The 15,059-nt window shown below is 40.6% G+C and overlaps 1 protein-coding gene across 2 annotated transcripts; it reads right to left on the bottom strand.

The window, feature by feature from the left end:
• Positions 1–8,367: 8,367 nt before the first annotated feature.
• IL20 (interleukin 20) lies at positions 8,368–12,266 on the bottom strand. 2 transcript variants are annotated; one of them, XM_033196491.1, is made up of 6 exons: positions 11,934–12,266; positions 11,611–11,799; positions 11,241–11,306; positions 10,963–11,115; positions 10,125–10,199; positions 8,371–9,095 (listed from the first exon to the last, which is right to left on the bottom strand). In XM_033196491.1, the coding sequence occupies exons 2-6, from the start codon at positions 11,767–11,769 to the stop codon at positions 9,018–9,020; spliced, it is 531 nt and encodes a 176-aa protein (XP_033052382.1). In that variant the 5' UTR covers positions 11,770–11,799; positions 11,934–12,266; the 3' UTR covers positions 8,371–9,017. The 2 variants fall into 2 exon arrangements, with proteins under 2 accessions (XP_033052383.1, XP_033052382.1); XM_033196492.1 differs by lacking the exon at positions 11,934–12,266 and having other exon boundaries at positions 8,368–9,095; positions 11,611–11,813.
• Positions 12,267–15,059: the final 2,793 nt, after the last annotated feature.

The following is a 15,059-nucleotide window of genomic DNA, read 5'->3' as shown; positions in this document are numbered from 1 at the left end:
ATATTGTAATAATATTATCTTCCTCTGAGGTGGATTTACATTTGCTTCTAGAAGAAAGCTAGGGGATTAGTAATTCCATATCATCTTGATCTAATCATAGATTGAGATGATCCAAAGCTGGTTTTCTTTTCTTTTCTTTTTCTTTTTCTTTTGAGATGGAGTCTTGCTTTGTTGCCCAGGCTGGAGTGCAGTGGCACAATGTTTGCTCACTGCAACCCCACCTCCCAGTTCAAGAGACTCTCCTGCCTCATCATCCCAAGTAGCTGGGATTTCAGTTGTCCACCAGCACACCTGGCTAAGTTTTGTATTTTTAGTAGAGATGGGATTTTGCCATGTTGATCATGCTGGTCTCAAACTCCTGGTCTCCAGTGATCTGCCCATCTTGGCCTCCCAAAGTGCTGGAATTACAGGTGTAAGCCATTGCACCCGGTCCCAAAGCTGGTTTTCTATCTCTGAAAAGAATTTTTCAGATTATTTCTGAATCCTTCTCAGTGAAAAGATTAATTTAAAGACCAGCAGCGGTTCCCTCCTTTATGCAAGACAAAGAGGGAGCTACTTCCATATATTAACCATCTCCATAACAGCTCCAGAAATCACTGATCTCTGCCATCAGTTGTAAAGATAGGCCCACTGTTCAGAGTATGTGAGGTTCGAATGAGAGAACCTAGACAAAGTGCTTGGTAAGTTGTTCCGTTTTTCTTTTCCTTTTCCAAGTTGTTGGAAAGAATGCTTGCTACTTTTTGTAATGATCATGCTTCTCTCTTTGTTCCATCCTTTAGAAAGTTCAGAGCCAAATTTTAATCCTTCTACCAACTTATGATTCAGAACCTTATCATATATCCTTTGTGGAATGATCTTAGCACAATTTCATTATATTGTCTGTATTCCAAGTATTTCATCTATTTGCCTTAACTCTTTTTGTATTGCGTGTGTTCATGTAAGTCTCTCTCAATCACTTTCATAGGAGGTGGTACATAAAGAAGCAAATTAAATAATTTAAAGAAAAGTATTTTGAACTAATCTATGCTATAAATGTGATAGGGAATATTGATATTAGTTCAGGATTGAGCCACTTTCCTGGGCTAGCAGGACTTCAAAGTCTCTGTCTTCCCATGCTACTCACTGACATCAAATTGGACCTTCAAAGTCCAATCCAAGGAGCCATTTTTCAGAGAGCCTTCCCTGACCTCCCTGCATGAACGTCTCGCCTTAATCACATTGGGCCTCGTATTGCTGGACAGTGACTGCCCTACCACATACTCTATGCATTTGTAGCATCTGCAATACCTGGAAAAGAAATTATCTTGAATTGAATTTTTCACAGCTTTACTGGGCAATAATTAGCATGCAATAAACTGCACATATTTAAAGTATACAGTTTGATAAGTTTCAACATACGTATACACCTATAAAACCTTCACCACCATCAAGATAATGCACATATCTACTGCAATTAGTTTATTCACTTGTTAATGACATTAAGATTGTTTCAAATTGCTGACTTTTAAAAATAAAGCTGACATGAGCATTCATGTATAAGTGTTTGTATGGACATATTCTGCCTTTTCTCTTGGATGAATATATAGAAGTGGAGTGGTTGGGTCATACAGTTTTTTAAGAAATCACCAAACTGTTTTCCAAAGTGATTGTGTTATTTTACATTCTTATCATCAGCACTATAAGACAATTTTAGTTCTTCCACAACCTCTCCAACACTTAGTGTGGTCATTCTTTATAATTGTAGCCATTCTAATAGGTGTGCTATCTTATTGTGGCTTTAATTTGCACTTACATACTGACAAATGATGGTGAGCATCCTTTCATGTGTTTTTTGGGGGAAGGGGGAGGTGGAGGCAGGCATTTGTTTATCTTTTTTGATGTCTAAACTTTTTGCTCATTTAGAAAATTGCATTGTTTTCTTGTGATTGAGTTCTGAGTATTCTTTATGTTTTCTGGACACAAGTTCTTTATCATATACAGGATTTATAAATGTTTTCTCCCTGACTATGGATTATCTTTTCATTTTCTTAGATGTCTTTTGAATAACAGAAATTTTTAACTTTGATGAAGTACAACATTAATTTGTTCTTTTATAGATTGTGCTTTTGCTGTCATATCTAAATAATTTTTGACTAATCCAAAGTCACAAGGGTTTTCTTGGAGAAGTTGTATAGTTGTACATTTAGATCCAGGGTTTATTTTTAGTTAAGTTTTAATTATGAAGTGAGATATGAATCCAAGGGTTTTTGTGGTTGTTGTTGTTTGGTTTTGGTTTTGGTTTTTGGGGTTTTTTTTGTTTTTGTTTGTTGGTTTTTGTTTTGTTTTGTTTTGTTTTGTTGCTGTTTGGCTACCCAACTACTATAGCACCATCTCTTTGAAAGACTATTTTATCTTAACCAAATTGCCATTGTACTTTGTTGAAAATCGATTGTCCATATATACATGGGTCTTTTCAAGACTTTCTGTTCTGTTTCATTGATCTATTTGTCTATCTTCTATCTTTACATCAATACTATACTGTCTGAATTGCCATAGCTTTATATAAATCTGAAATCAGGTAATATTAATCCTCCATTTTTTTTCTTTTTAAAAGTTATTCTGGCCATTTTCAATCTGTTTCATTTTATATTAATTTTAAAATTGGTTTATAAATTTTACCTAAAACAAAGCTTCTGGAATTTTTATTGTGAATGCCTTAAGTTTATAGATCAATTTGGGGAGAACATCTTAATAATGTTGAATCTTTTAACCCATTAATATGGTATATATTTATTATTTAGATCATCTTTAATTTCTCCCAGCAATGGTTTGCAGTTTCCAGTAGAGATCTTTTAAATCTTCTGTCCCTAATTTATCCTCAAGTATTTTCATTTTTTTATGCTATTGTAATTAGTAATCTTTAAAAATTTCAAGTTCTAATAGTGTGTTGTTGGTGTATGGAAATACAATTTGTTTTGGTATATTGATCTTATATTCTGCAACTTCACTAAACTTTCGTATTTGTTCTAATTGCTTTTGTTGTTGTTGTTGAGACTGGGTCTCCCTTTGTCACCAAAGCTGGAGTGTAGTGGTGGGAACATGGCACACTGCATCCTCGGCCTCCTGGGCCCAAGCAATCCTCCCACCTCAGCCTCCTATGTAGCTGGGACCACAGATGCTTGACACCACACCTAGCTAATTTTTTGTAGAGATGGAGCCTTACCCTGCTGCCCAGGCTGGCCTCGAACTCCTGAGCTCAAGTGATCCTCCTGCCTTGACCTCTCAAAGTCCTGGGATTACAAGCATGAGCCATTGCACCTAGTCTGTTGCTTTTTGTAAATTCCACTGGATCTTTCTACCTAGATAATCATGTCATCTATGAATAAATACGTTCTTCATTTGTAATCTGGATAACATTTAGTTCTTATTGAATTGAACTGAGGTTTACTGGACCTGGAAGTACAGGGACTTGAATTTTTTTTTTCCTGAGGCTTACTCTGTCACCCAGTCAAGAGTATAGTACAGGATCACGGTTAAGTACAGCCTTAATCTCCCAGGCTCAAGAGATCCTCTCGCCTAATTTTTATTTATATATATTTTTTCTTTTGTAGAGGCAAGGTCTCACTATGTTGCCCAGACTGGTCTCAAACTCCTGGCTCAAGCAATCCACCCCCTTCATCCTCCCAAAGTGCTGGGATTACAGGCATGCGCCACCATGCCCAGCCAGGAATGGAATTTTATTGCTAACTCGGCCATAACTCACTGTATAACCTTTGGCAAATCGCTTTTCCTCTCTGGACCCTCGAAAATGATCTGCGTATTCTCCATGTAGATCTGCATATTCTCTATGACCATTCCCTCCCACTTCTAACATTCTATAAGACTAAGAGTGTACACAGAAAGGTGTGAGCACTCTTACAATTCATGGCTTCCTGCCTCCAGGCCTCTGAGTCCTACTCTCTTCCCGTTAAGTGATTGACTCACTGTGCTCCTGACAGTTGAATTGAACTGGCCAAGTCACCTTTTTTGTTCCCAATCTCCCAGTGAAATAAGGGAGTGGCTATATTCAGTCATTCTTTTGCCATTTATTGTACTGCCTCCCATGAGCAAGGCCCAGTTTGCAGAGCAGGGTGGATTATCTGTTTTCTAACAAAGGCCAAAGGCCTTTAACTCATGAAAAAATTAGCTAACAGCCATTTACAAATAAAAAGCAATTACATTTGATATATTTTTTAAAAACACTTTCCATTATCTTGCTTTCAGATTCAGTCTTTATTAATAATGTAGTATTATACTGTGCTGAGATGGGGTAAGGTGTGGCGGGCTAAAAAGCTTAAAAGACAACATAGCTCTATCACCAGGAACTTAAGAGTCCAGCGAGGGAATGTTTCATTTGTTCTTCATCCATATGGGGAGGGACAGGCAGACAAAGTTACAGTGGAGTATGTTAGAAAAGACCTGAATCTTTGCAAATAGGGAATCTGAGCAACCCCAAGCCATGGTGGAAATGAGGGATACAGTAGACTTTTTTAAGTCTTTTTGGTCATCTGGGCATGGACCTCATTCCTAAGTTTGGGATGTCTCTCCTTTTGAGAAAGAGCCTGTCTCCCATCAGAGGAAGCTTGTCCAGCCTTCTTGTCATCCAGAGCACATGACCTCACCTCAGCCTGTGCAATCAGATGCATTCATCAAACTCTGAATCCGAAGCTGTGATACAGAAACCATGCAGGTTCCTTTTCGCCAATGGAAGGCAGTGGTGGCAGCAGCTACATCTGGTTCCCTGAGACAGTGGTAACACATCTAGTTTCTAGAACCCAGAATCATCTGTCCCAACCCTGTCATTTTACAAAGGCAGTGTGGAAATAATTGAAAACCATCCAAATGAGAAAAAGCAAAGTCTGTTTATTCAGAACTTCCTCTAGTGAGGGAGTCAGCTATCATCACCTGCATTTTGGCAGAGATGTCAAGGCAGACAGAGGAGTAGGAAAGCTTTTGAGCTGGATGAAGAAAAGCTTCAGGTATCCCCTGATTGGAGGCTGTTTGCATGGAGAAGTTGTAGGCATGCTGACTAGAAGTGAACACCCTATGTGATTGGGGTTTATATTTTTTACTTTCTCTGGCTGATCCTAAGTTGAAAGCAGGGACAAAAATTAGGGAAGCCATCAATTATTAATCAAGTCCTGCCCATTTGGGGGCAATTGTTAAAGGTGTTATTGCTTCCAGGGCTCATTGCTGGTGACAGTGATCTTACTTCCTGCGAGTCTGACGTAGTGAGAGCAGGCTGGCTTCCTAGACTGGTTACTGTAGATAATGGATTGGTTTCCTGGGCTGGTTGTTGCAGATTGTGGGTCAGAGTTCTATTTTTAGATATGGCCTGGCCACTGTCTGTTTGTATATTCAGTCTCTCAGCAGAATATGTACTCCTTCCAGAGAAAGGGAGCCGCCTATTTAAGGTCTAACCGCTAATATTAACCAGAGCTGACAGGTCAACCTGAGATTTAACATGTTTATCTTGTCATTGCCAAAGGAACTTATACTCTGCTTGTTGAAGAAACAAGATTTGAACCCATAGAGAAACAAAATTCAGCACAGATGTCACAGAGGTAAGTTGCACCAGAAAGTTAATTGCTAGTGCTATAGCTTGGTAGGAAGCCTTGTCATTTTCCTCTGATAATGGCCAGAGCTGCTACTGGTCAGGGACTTTCTATGTACTGGCATTCTACCCATCCAGCAAAGTCAGGGGATTAAAAGCATAGCTCTCCATTCTTCCCACCTGCATAGGTATTTTATCTTCACCATTGGTAGCTAGTGAACTGGAACATGATATTTTACCTCTCATCTTCAATTTCCTCATCTGCATGGAAATATCTCATCATACTCTTGTGCAAATTAGATGGGTGGATATTTGTAACACACTTAGAACACTTACATTATAATTACTGGTACAAATTAGCCATTGCAATCTCATTTAGTCCTCATATCCATTCAGTCTGGCAAGTAATATCCCCACCTTGCAGAGAGTGAGAGTCAGAGTCAGAATGTTTACTCATGTCTCTAAGAAACCCACACTCATTATTCCTTTCTGCTGTGCTTCTGAATATAAGATGCCATTGCTGGGAAAAAGGACAAGAAAGTCCAAAAGTATGTAGGGTTGTAGTATCAGACCACCCATATTCATATCTTGGTTCTGACTTCTATTAGCTGTAAAACCTTGCACAAATTACTTACCACTTGTGAGCACACTGTCATTTGCAAACTGGTAATAAGATTAGTTGTTTTAATAAGACTAGGGTGGTTTTAAGGATTAAATAATGTACTATATGTGAAGTTTCCATTACAATGCCTGGCACATGCTAAGTGCTTAATACTTGACAATAATCGTTTTGGTTATTGTAATCAGAAGTGACTACCATAAAACATTCTTTAGTGTTTGTCCTCAATGGTCCCATCTTCGTGCAGTTTTCCCTTAACCTCCAGTCTAGTCTGATGTCTCCATTGTTGAATTCCTCATTATTCAACATTGTTGAGTTCCCTTAGGTAGTGCTACAGTAAGTCAAAGAGAAAAGAGACAAATGACTCAGAGGAGAAGACGGGTTCCGCAGGGAAGAGGAATAGACAGGCAAAGAGGTAACAAGTCAGTGGCAACATAGTGACATGGAGTCCCCAAAGACCAAGGCTTCCTATCCTCCAGACTTTCAGAGAGTCAAAAATGCTTCCTGAGGCTGGGCATAGTGGCTTCAGTCCTGTAATCTCAGCATTTTCAGGAGGCCGAGGCAGGTGGATCGCTTGAGCTCAGGAGTCGAGACCAGCCAGAGCAACAGGCTGTCTCCACAAAAAATACAAAATTGGCTGGGTGTGGTGGTACGCACTTCTAATCCCAGCTACTTAAGAGGCTGAGGTGGGAAGATTTGTTGAGCTTAGGAGTTCAAGACCAGCATGGGCAACAGAGCAAGACCTGTCTCAAAAACAAACAAACAAACAAAAACAGGTTTCCTAGGAAGCAAATAGAGTAGCTATGTCTTTAGCTCTGTGATCAAACTCAGACACGGCCATCTGGGAGACACCACATCCTTAGCAGATGAAAGCAGCTTCCTCCTTGCCATGTAGCATCCCTTGGAGGTGATTGTTCTAATTTTAGCACTGAGTTCCATGCAGTTGACCTCTCAACTCTGTTTCTTCAGAGTTGAAGCCAAGTTGTTTATCAGATTGGCCAGAGAGAATCAGGAAACATGCAACTGAAAAATATGATAGATAACGAGTGAAAAGGGTAAAAACCTGATCAAAAGTGGGCAACAATAGTGGGGAGTAAGAACTTACAAAAGCAAGGGAGTAAATCAAAGGAACATAAAAGACCACCTCTGCCGTCACCCTGTAAAGTAGATATTATCATTCTGTTTCCCAAAGGACGAAACTAAGTCCAAATAAAGTTCAGTTTTGCCCCCACAAATTGCTCAGGTAATGAGAGCTGAGTCATGATTTGAACCCATCAAAAAAGATCTGGAAAAAATAAATGTAAATGTTAAAAGGTGGTTGTCTGCGGGTGGTGAGATTATGGTGATTTTAATATTCTTTATATTTCTGTTTTCTTCCAAAACTTTTTCTGTTGGGCAGTTGTTACTTGTATAATGAGAGTTATTAAAAGTTAAAGTTATTGAATATATATCAGGGCCCGGACTAAGAACAGGGAGTAGAAATTAAAGCAGTAAGGAGAGTTATCTTTAGGACCCAGGGAATCAGCGTGAGACTGTTGTTTCTGAGACTGAGAAAATTAAGCACCTAAACTGGGGGTGCACTTCAGAGTGAGGTGGGGGAAGAAGGAAGGAACCAGGCCAGGCCAGAACTCTGGCTTCTTGATGTTCAGGGACACTCAACCGGAAGTGGGCCTGGAAAGAAAACATTGACATAATAGTTGGACACAAAGATAAAGACTTGATCTGGTAACAACCTAAACTGTGAGGCTCAACAGAATCCAAAATGGGAGGGCCCCAAAAGGGGACTCATACACCCTGGGCAAGACTCTAGACCTACAATTTGCACCTGTGTGTTTTTAACCTTTATAATAGAGCCTCATGCCCGTTGTAATTTGTGTTGCAAGAGTATGGGGTGAGAAAGAAAACAGAGGTATAGAGAGGTCAGTGCTCCAAGCCAATGAGGTGAAAGCAGAGACGGCTGAAGCCCCTCACTCTGTCACAGTCCTTTTGAGAGGAGGGCAGTCATGGGGTCAGAGCAGTGTGAATTAGGAGACAGAGTTGAGGATGAAATCTGCAGGACAGGGAAGGTTCCTACATCTTCTTCCTCAAAGGAGCAAGAGGACCTGGGGTGAAATGAGATTCAAACTTATCCTCAACATGGTCTCTGCTCTTGAAACATTTGCAAACTCCAAGCAGATGTTATGCAAAGAAAACTTTATTTGTAGAAATACATGCTGGCCATGCAGGATTCCTGGCTGGAAGATACACAATTATGGGACTGGGGAGTCTACTGAGGATGGTCAGTAATTGTAAGGTAGATGTGCAATTCCACATCAAAACTTATTCCACGACCCATCCTGAGAAGTCATTGGTTCAATTTCAAATATCTCACACAGCATTAGCAATAAGTAAATATGTCCTTAACTGAATACAAATGAATGACCCTCCTAGCCACTCTTCTAGAATTTACAAGGTTTTGTTTTACTGTACAAAAATACATCACCTGCTCTAGTCAGGTTATAAATATAATCTGTGAATTTTTTTAAAGTCTCATGTCCAAGTACAAAAATAAATACATTAAATAGCAAAAAATAAATAAATATATTAACTAATAAATATATCCAACAGTAGAAAGATATTACAAAAATCTTGTACAAGTATGATCTCAATTAAGATGGGGAATGCATAAAGATAATCACGAAAGGAAACAATACATAAATAAGATACACTGTGACCAGTACTAGACTAATACGGTAAAGAGCTGGTGGTTTGGGGTCATGCCTCTGCAGGAATTGAGGACTGGAGCTCTTGACCTCGAATACTCTTAGCAGCAGCATCACTTTCCTCCTATTCTGTCTCCTCCATCCATTGCAGAAGAATGTCTAGTTCCCCCAAAGCCTTCACAACTGCTGCCTGAGGCTCCAGCTGAAAGAGATACACACCCATGTTGTTAGCAATTCATGAGACAACATTTGCTCCACGGTTAATTCTCTCTTTTATGTATAGGTCTGCTGACAATTGTGAGCAGAGCATTCTTTTCAAGATGAAGCACTTGAAGAAGTTATAGAATCTCAAGATCTCACACAAGGAAGGGAAATCATTGAGTTCATCACCCTGGGCTTATGTACAGAAACTGAGGTGCAAGGGGGTAGCAGAAGCAAAACTGCTACCTAAGACTCTTGTATCACAGAGATCAAAGTAATCAAGCTATTTTCTTTAAGAAATGTGTGTGTGTGTGCCTGTGTGTTTGTGTGTGTGTGTGTAGGGGTTGCCTACTGTGCATACATCAATTGAACAGATATTGATTATGCCAGTCACCTGGCTGATGGCTAGGGATGAAAAGGTGAATGGCACAATCCCTATCCACAGTTGAGTGAGGAGATTGGCAAAAACAGGCAACTAAAATGTAGTGTGGTGAATAAAGGGATGAAATTCCCACAGAATGATGTGGGAGGCCTCTAACTCTGAGAGAAGGAGCCAGCACCTTCCTGAAAGTGATGCCCAGGCTGAGTCTTTAAGGATGAGTAGGATTTAGTCAGTGAGGAGTGAATTCCAGGCCTTCCTGGCAGACATGAGAAGGTGTGAAGGTGAGAAATTGAATGGCATGGGTGTGTGTGAAATTGTGAGGTTTCAAATGTACGTACAAGTGTGTGAACATCGAAAAACTATGGCCTCTGGTTTGTGCAGCTAAAAGATCCAAATGTCACTGTAGTGACTTCTGGAATCATGGCCATTCCCTTTCCATTTCCAGAGCATCACCCAGAGAGGGTACTCTTCTAGAGCCTGGATGGGTGTCCCCTGGGTTAAAGCAAGGGCTGGTCATCATGATTTCAGAGGGCTATGAACCTGAAGGCTACAGGATGTCTAAGAGATGTCTGCAATATCCATCCCACCCACCTATGATCTCAGTTCTTAAAACACACCCATCCCAATCAATGCCAAAATTGCATATACCTCTTCAAAGTGACTCAGAATCTGGCCGTATTTCTTCATTGCTTCCTCCCCACAATGGCATGTCATGTGGGCATGCTGGAAAGCACCCAAAGAATAATAGATTATATTACAGATTCTGATTTTTTACCCTTGCCATTGACATGAAGCAGGTAGAAATTATACTCTTTCACCCACAACCATGAGGATGCCTATTCCTATAGAAAAGCTCTTTCAGACCTCACATTTGGAATCATTAAGTTCATCATCAGCTAGGAGAGGAAGCTACCTTTTAGGCTCAAACATGGAACTCATTGCTTCTTTTTTAGAAACAGGCAGGCAGTGCTGAAGGCATTTGCCATTCCCGTACCCCATCTGGCCTCCCCACAACCCCCAGCTGTACTCTAGGAGCTCTATCCCAGAGCTCTTTGAGTCTCCATGAAGGAAAAAAAAAAAAGAATTGAATTCCTAGGTCCTATTCACACTATATTCTGAGGTCAAGTTCAATGGTCTATTAATTGACTGCCTAGACAGAGGATACACTAATATACTGTAGAATACCTCACCTACAGAAAAAGTATAATTTCAAAGATAATAGAGTTATAATTAATATCAAATAGTTAGCACCTTATAGTTCTTTAGACTTTGCAAAGTACTTTTTGCCCAGAGCATATACCCAAAAGTCAATAAAACTGAGTTCTTATTAGTTCTTATTACCTAGTCACATGTCTCAACACAGATTATTAGAACTTTTGGACTCAGTTTCTCCATCCATTAAATGGAGGCAGGAAAGAGAGTTTAGTTGCTAAGCCATTGAAGCTGTGTGCTGAGAGGCATCCTGTTACCCAAGATCCACACTCACACAGAGCCGGAGGTCCTTCTTGATGGTAAGAAAGGAATTGGCGAGGCTGCTGATCTTCCGGAGAGTATAATGGTCAGGGGTCTGGTAGTTTTTAAATACTCTGTCCAGGTAGAGTCTTAGCAAATGGCGTAGAAGGCAGCACCGATCCGTAGGCTGCAAAAAAAAAAAAACACAGGTGTGCTGGTGAGGGGAAAGGGGACAGCAGAGACAAGAGCAGGGTGATGGAGATGCTCCCACTCCACATCTCCTCCCAGAGTTGGTCTGGGCCAAGCGCATACCTTTGTGTCTTGCAAAGACTCAGTCCTCCTTAAGATTCTGATGTCAGTGTTTCCATCTTTGGCTTGCTAAACAGAAGAAGACAAAGTGAACAAGGATGAGTCAGTGACTGCTGCCAGGGTCTTCAATATCAAGACTTCTCATCCACTGCCTGCCAAGAACTAGTGGGAGTTCTGCCTACAAGAACTTTCCCAAAACATTTTACATATTTGAACTACAGTTATTTCTTGGGAATACACCCCACACCCCCACCACCGGGTAACGAGTCCCCAGCCTGCCTCTTTTCATGATTACACTGTCAGGACTGCCAGGAAAGAGAAACGGACAAGGAAGGAAGAGGCTTCCAGGAGAGGTAGATACCCGCTTACGTACCACACTGCCCCGTATCTCAGAAAATCCATTTCGTATTTCCCAAAGGTTTGTGGCGATCACACAGCTTCCCAAATTGAGTGTCTTCAGTCCAGTGGAAGGAGTCCATAGGAGGCAAAACGCAGCAGAGAGAAGGCTGAAGGCAAGACTAGAGGCTTTCATCTTATGCTTGAATTCTGGAGACCACAGGAGCTAGGAATTCAAAGAGAGCGTGACTTACTGATTTCCCCTCCTCCAAGTGTCCACGGGGTGGGGGGGGTGGGGGGACAGGGGAACAGAACAGCCTTATCTGGCCTCAGACAGTGTGGCCCATCCATGTAACTTACTAAGAAAAACTGCCAAGCCTCCCGTGAAGAGAAGCTTTCAGGTCTGAGTTCAGAGTCTGAGTGCGAGTTGGTGCCACAGGTCGTGGCTCCTTTATTCTGTCCCCATCCTGGCTCCGCCGTTAGTGCCCAGCAGGTAAGGCCTGGAACAGCAGGCACTTGCAGTGACTAGACAGAGGATGACATTTCAGGAGAAATGTCAAAACTTGTTTTAGGGAATTGACGCATATAGCCTCCCCTTCCAGAATGCCAACGTAGCTCACCCTTCTGGTCCCCTCAGACCCACAGGGGAACTGCGGAGAAACGGAGTTTCACTGAAGCTGCGGCTGCGCTATCGAAAACACCTGGGGGGAAATTGTCTGGATTTTATGGCCACGCACAGGGCAAATAAACTGAGCTCTGTTTGGCATTTGTCTGAGATCAGATAGGTTATTTGAGAATAACAGATTCCCTTAAGCCCCAGAGGCAAAAGAAAGTCAATGATTTCATAACAAGCCTACTGCCAGGGAAAGGCAAGACGTGGATGGGCAATCAGCCCGATTCCACCTAACCCTCAAGTGTCTGGGACTCCACAGCGCCCTCTGCAGCAGGACTGTAGTCAGGCACTCCTGGGTGGATTCGAGAGTACACCCTTTTCTGGCCCTGGAACTCAGGTCCTAGACCAAGCAAAGGGTCCCAAAAGTCAGAGAAGAAAGGCGATGACGGAATTCTTTATTCTTGGGTGAGGCTCCTCAGTAAGAGATCAGGTTAGGGTGTTTGCTGAATTTTAAGATAAAATGATAATGGGCTGGGGTTAGGGTAAAACAATTGCACTCATTTTGGGTGCAAAATTTAAGGGAGCACTAAAAAACTTCAGTAATCAAGATAAAAATATTTTAATGCAGTATCAAAATGAATTAAAAAGTTTATGAGGAACAAAATATCAAAATTTTAAATAAAGACAAAATATAGACTATGCCATGCTGAGCAATATTGAAGCAAAAGGAAAAATATGTACCGCTATTCACATGTTTTCATGTTTCATTCTTAATGGTTAACTTTGTTTCTCAAAAGCATATAATGAAAATATTATTGATGAGTTTCCTTCCCTTAAAACCAGGACAGTAAAATTATAATAAATTTTGTTTGGGGCATAAATCAAATATTTAAACTTAAAGTCATGAGTTGTAATAAACCTACTTTTTAATTTTTCAATTTTCTCAACTATTTTAATATTTTTGAAAGAAATAACATACATAAAATGTATAAAGACATATATACACACACACATTTTATATATATATGTATGTACACATCCATATATATATGACTGGCTCCATAGCTTGGCACAGCACTGATAATCATTATCACTTACTGAATTTTTCCTATGTGCCAGGCAATATGCTAGACATTTTTTACATTTATGACCACTCGAGATACTGTCAAATGTAGGAAAAGGAAAAAAGCAAACCAAACCCAAAAGAATCAGAGAGAACTCTGTGTTTGGAGACAAGAGAGCTGGGTCCAAATAAATCCTTGCTTTACTAGTTCCCATTGATGTGGGTCATTCCAGTTTACCCAGGACTGAGGTTGGGGGGTGGGGAGTGGTTCCTGAGATACAGAAATTTCAGTTTTAAAACTGGAAAAGCCACAGGTAAACTGGAATGAGTTGGCCACCCTACCTCTATGTGATCTTGGACAAGTCAGCTCACCTCTGAGTTTCATTTCCTTAACCCCAAAATGGTGATAATTAAACTTAACCCAGAAATTGTTTTGACATTTAAATAAAATAATCTATGATTTATACACTTAGTACAGAGTAAGTGATCAATTCATTTTAAGTAGAGATCGATGTTAGTTGTCTTGAACTAACAATTTGATGAGCATTTAATGAGCACCCACTGTCTTGAATGTTGTGCTAGGCACTGAAGTACAAAGATAAACATGATGATTATTTGTCCTCAAAGAGATTTTGTCCTCATGGAAAAAGGTCCTTTAGATGTAACCTTGAACATACCTGGGTAAATGATTGGGAGAAGTAGGTGATCCCCAGAACAATGTGAGCAGTGTCAGTAGAGGGTAAGGTCTCTTACCTGAGCTCAGGAAGGGCTGCTGCTTCTGGTCTCCTAGAAGCCTGTTTCAAGTTGAAAGGCTTCCAATTGTTTGTATCTATCTATATATATGTCACATGAAGGAAGTGAGCTCAGGCAGGTGAGGGCTGGAACTCCCTTGGAATTTCTCTGGTGGCATTGCTCTTCCTCAAGCGCTGCAGCAGCTTAATTGCAGGACAGATTACCCCAACACCTTCCTCCTGGAAGAAGCACTGCCTGAGGGGATTACTGGTTGTACTGTGGATAAAGGATGTGCCTCCTTCTGGCTCCACCTTCCTGCTTGGTAAAATGATAGGATAGAGAAGATCTGAGTTACTGAACCGGAAAAGAATTCGGGGGATTCTCTTGCCCTCTCCTCTAAACCCAGTTCCCATTAACCAAGTTTCTCCGCAACTCCAGACACTTTGGGCTCATTCCTGCTGTTTTTCCTCAGCCCTTGCTATCCCCACCATTGCTCTCCAACATGGCCACCCTTCCCTCTAGTCATCATTAAAGAGGAGACCCAAATCTTTTTTCCTGAACAACTCCGGGTTACACCAATCCCTCCCTTCTCTGACTTCCAATAGCAGATTTTTTATTTGGCAGTGAAAGCATCTAATGTTGTCCTCTGTTTCATGGAACTTGGTCTTTTCTCCCTAGCGACACTAGAAAATTTTTTTAGGTTGGGACTAGTCCATCATGTAGGACCATGCTCCTGGACAAAATTAAATTCAAAGAACCTGGGATGAATTACAGACAACACTTTGAAAATCATAAAAGTGGTAGAGACTATCATATGCTCTTTATCAACTTTTTAAAAATTAAATATCTAAAACTCTGAAGTCTTATATTTGAGTCCAAAGATTCCATAGTTTAAAGGATGACTTTGACAAATGATTGTGTCTTTCTGGATCTCAGTTTACAAATCTGTAAAATGAGAGAAACAGACTAAACAGTGTGTAATGTCTTTTCCTGTTCTGACATTCAATGACTCTTTGTGTTTCTACCTTTTGGATCAGAATGTTCTTTTCACCATCTTTTGATATCTTCTTAAAGTTTC

This window comes from Trachypithecus francoisi, unplaced genomic scaffold, assembly GCF_009764315.1.
Source record: "Trachypithecus francoisi isolate TF-2019V2 unplaced genomic scaffold, Tfra_2.0 Lachesis_group5, whole genome shotgun sequence".
Taxonomy (NCBI): Eukaryota; Metazoa; Chordata; class Mammalia; order Primates; family Cercopithecidae; genus Trachypithecus; species Trachypithecus francoisi.
Note: the sequence above shows the minus strand (reverse complement) of the source record. Positions and strands in the feature narration are given on the sequence as shown.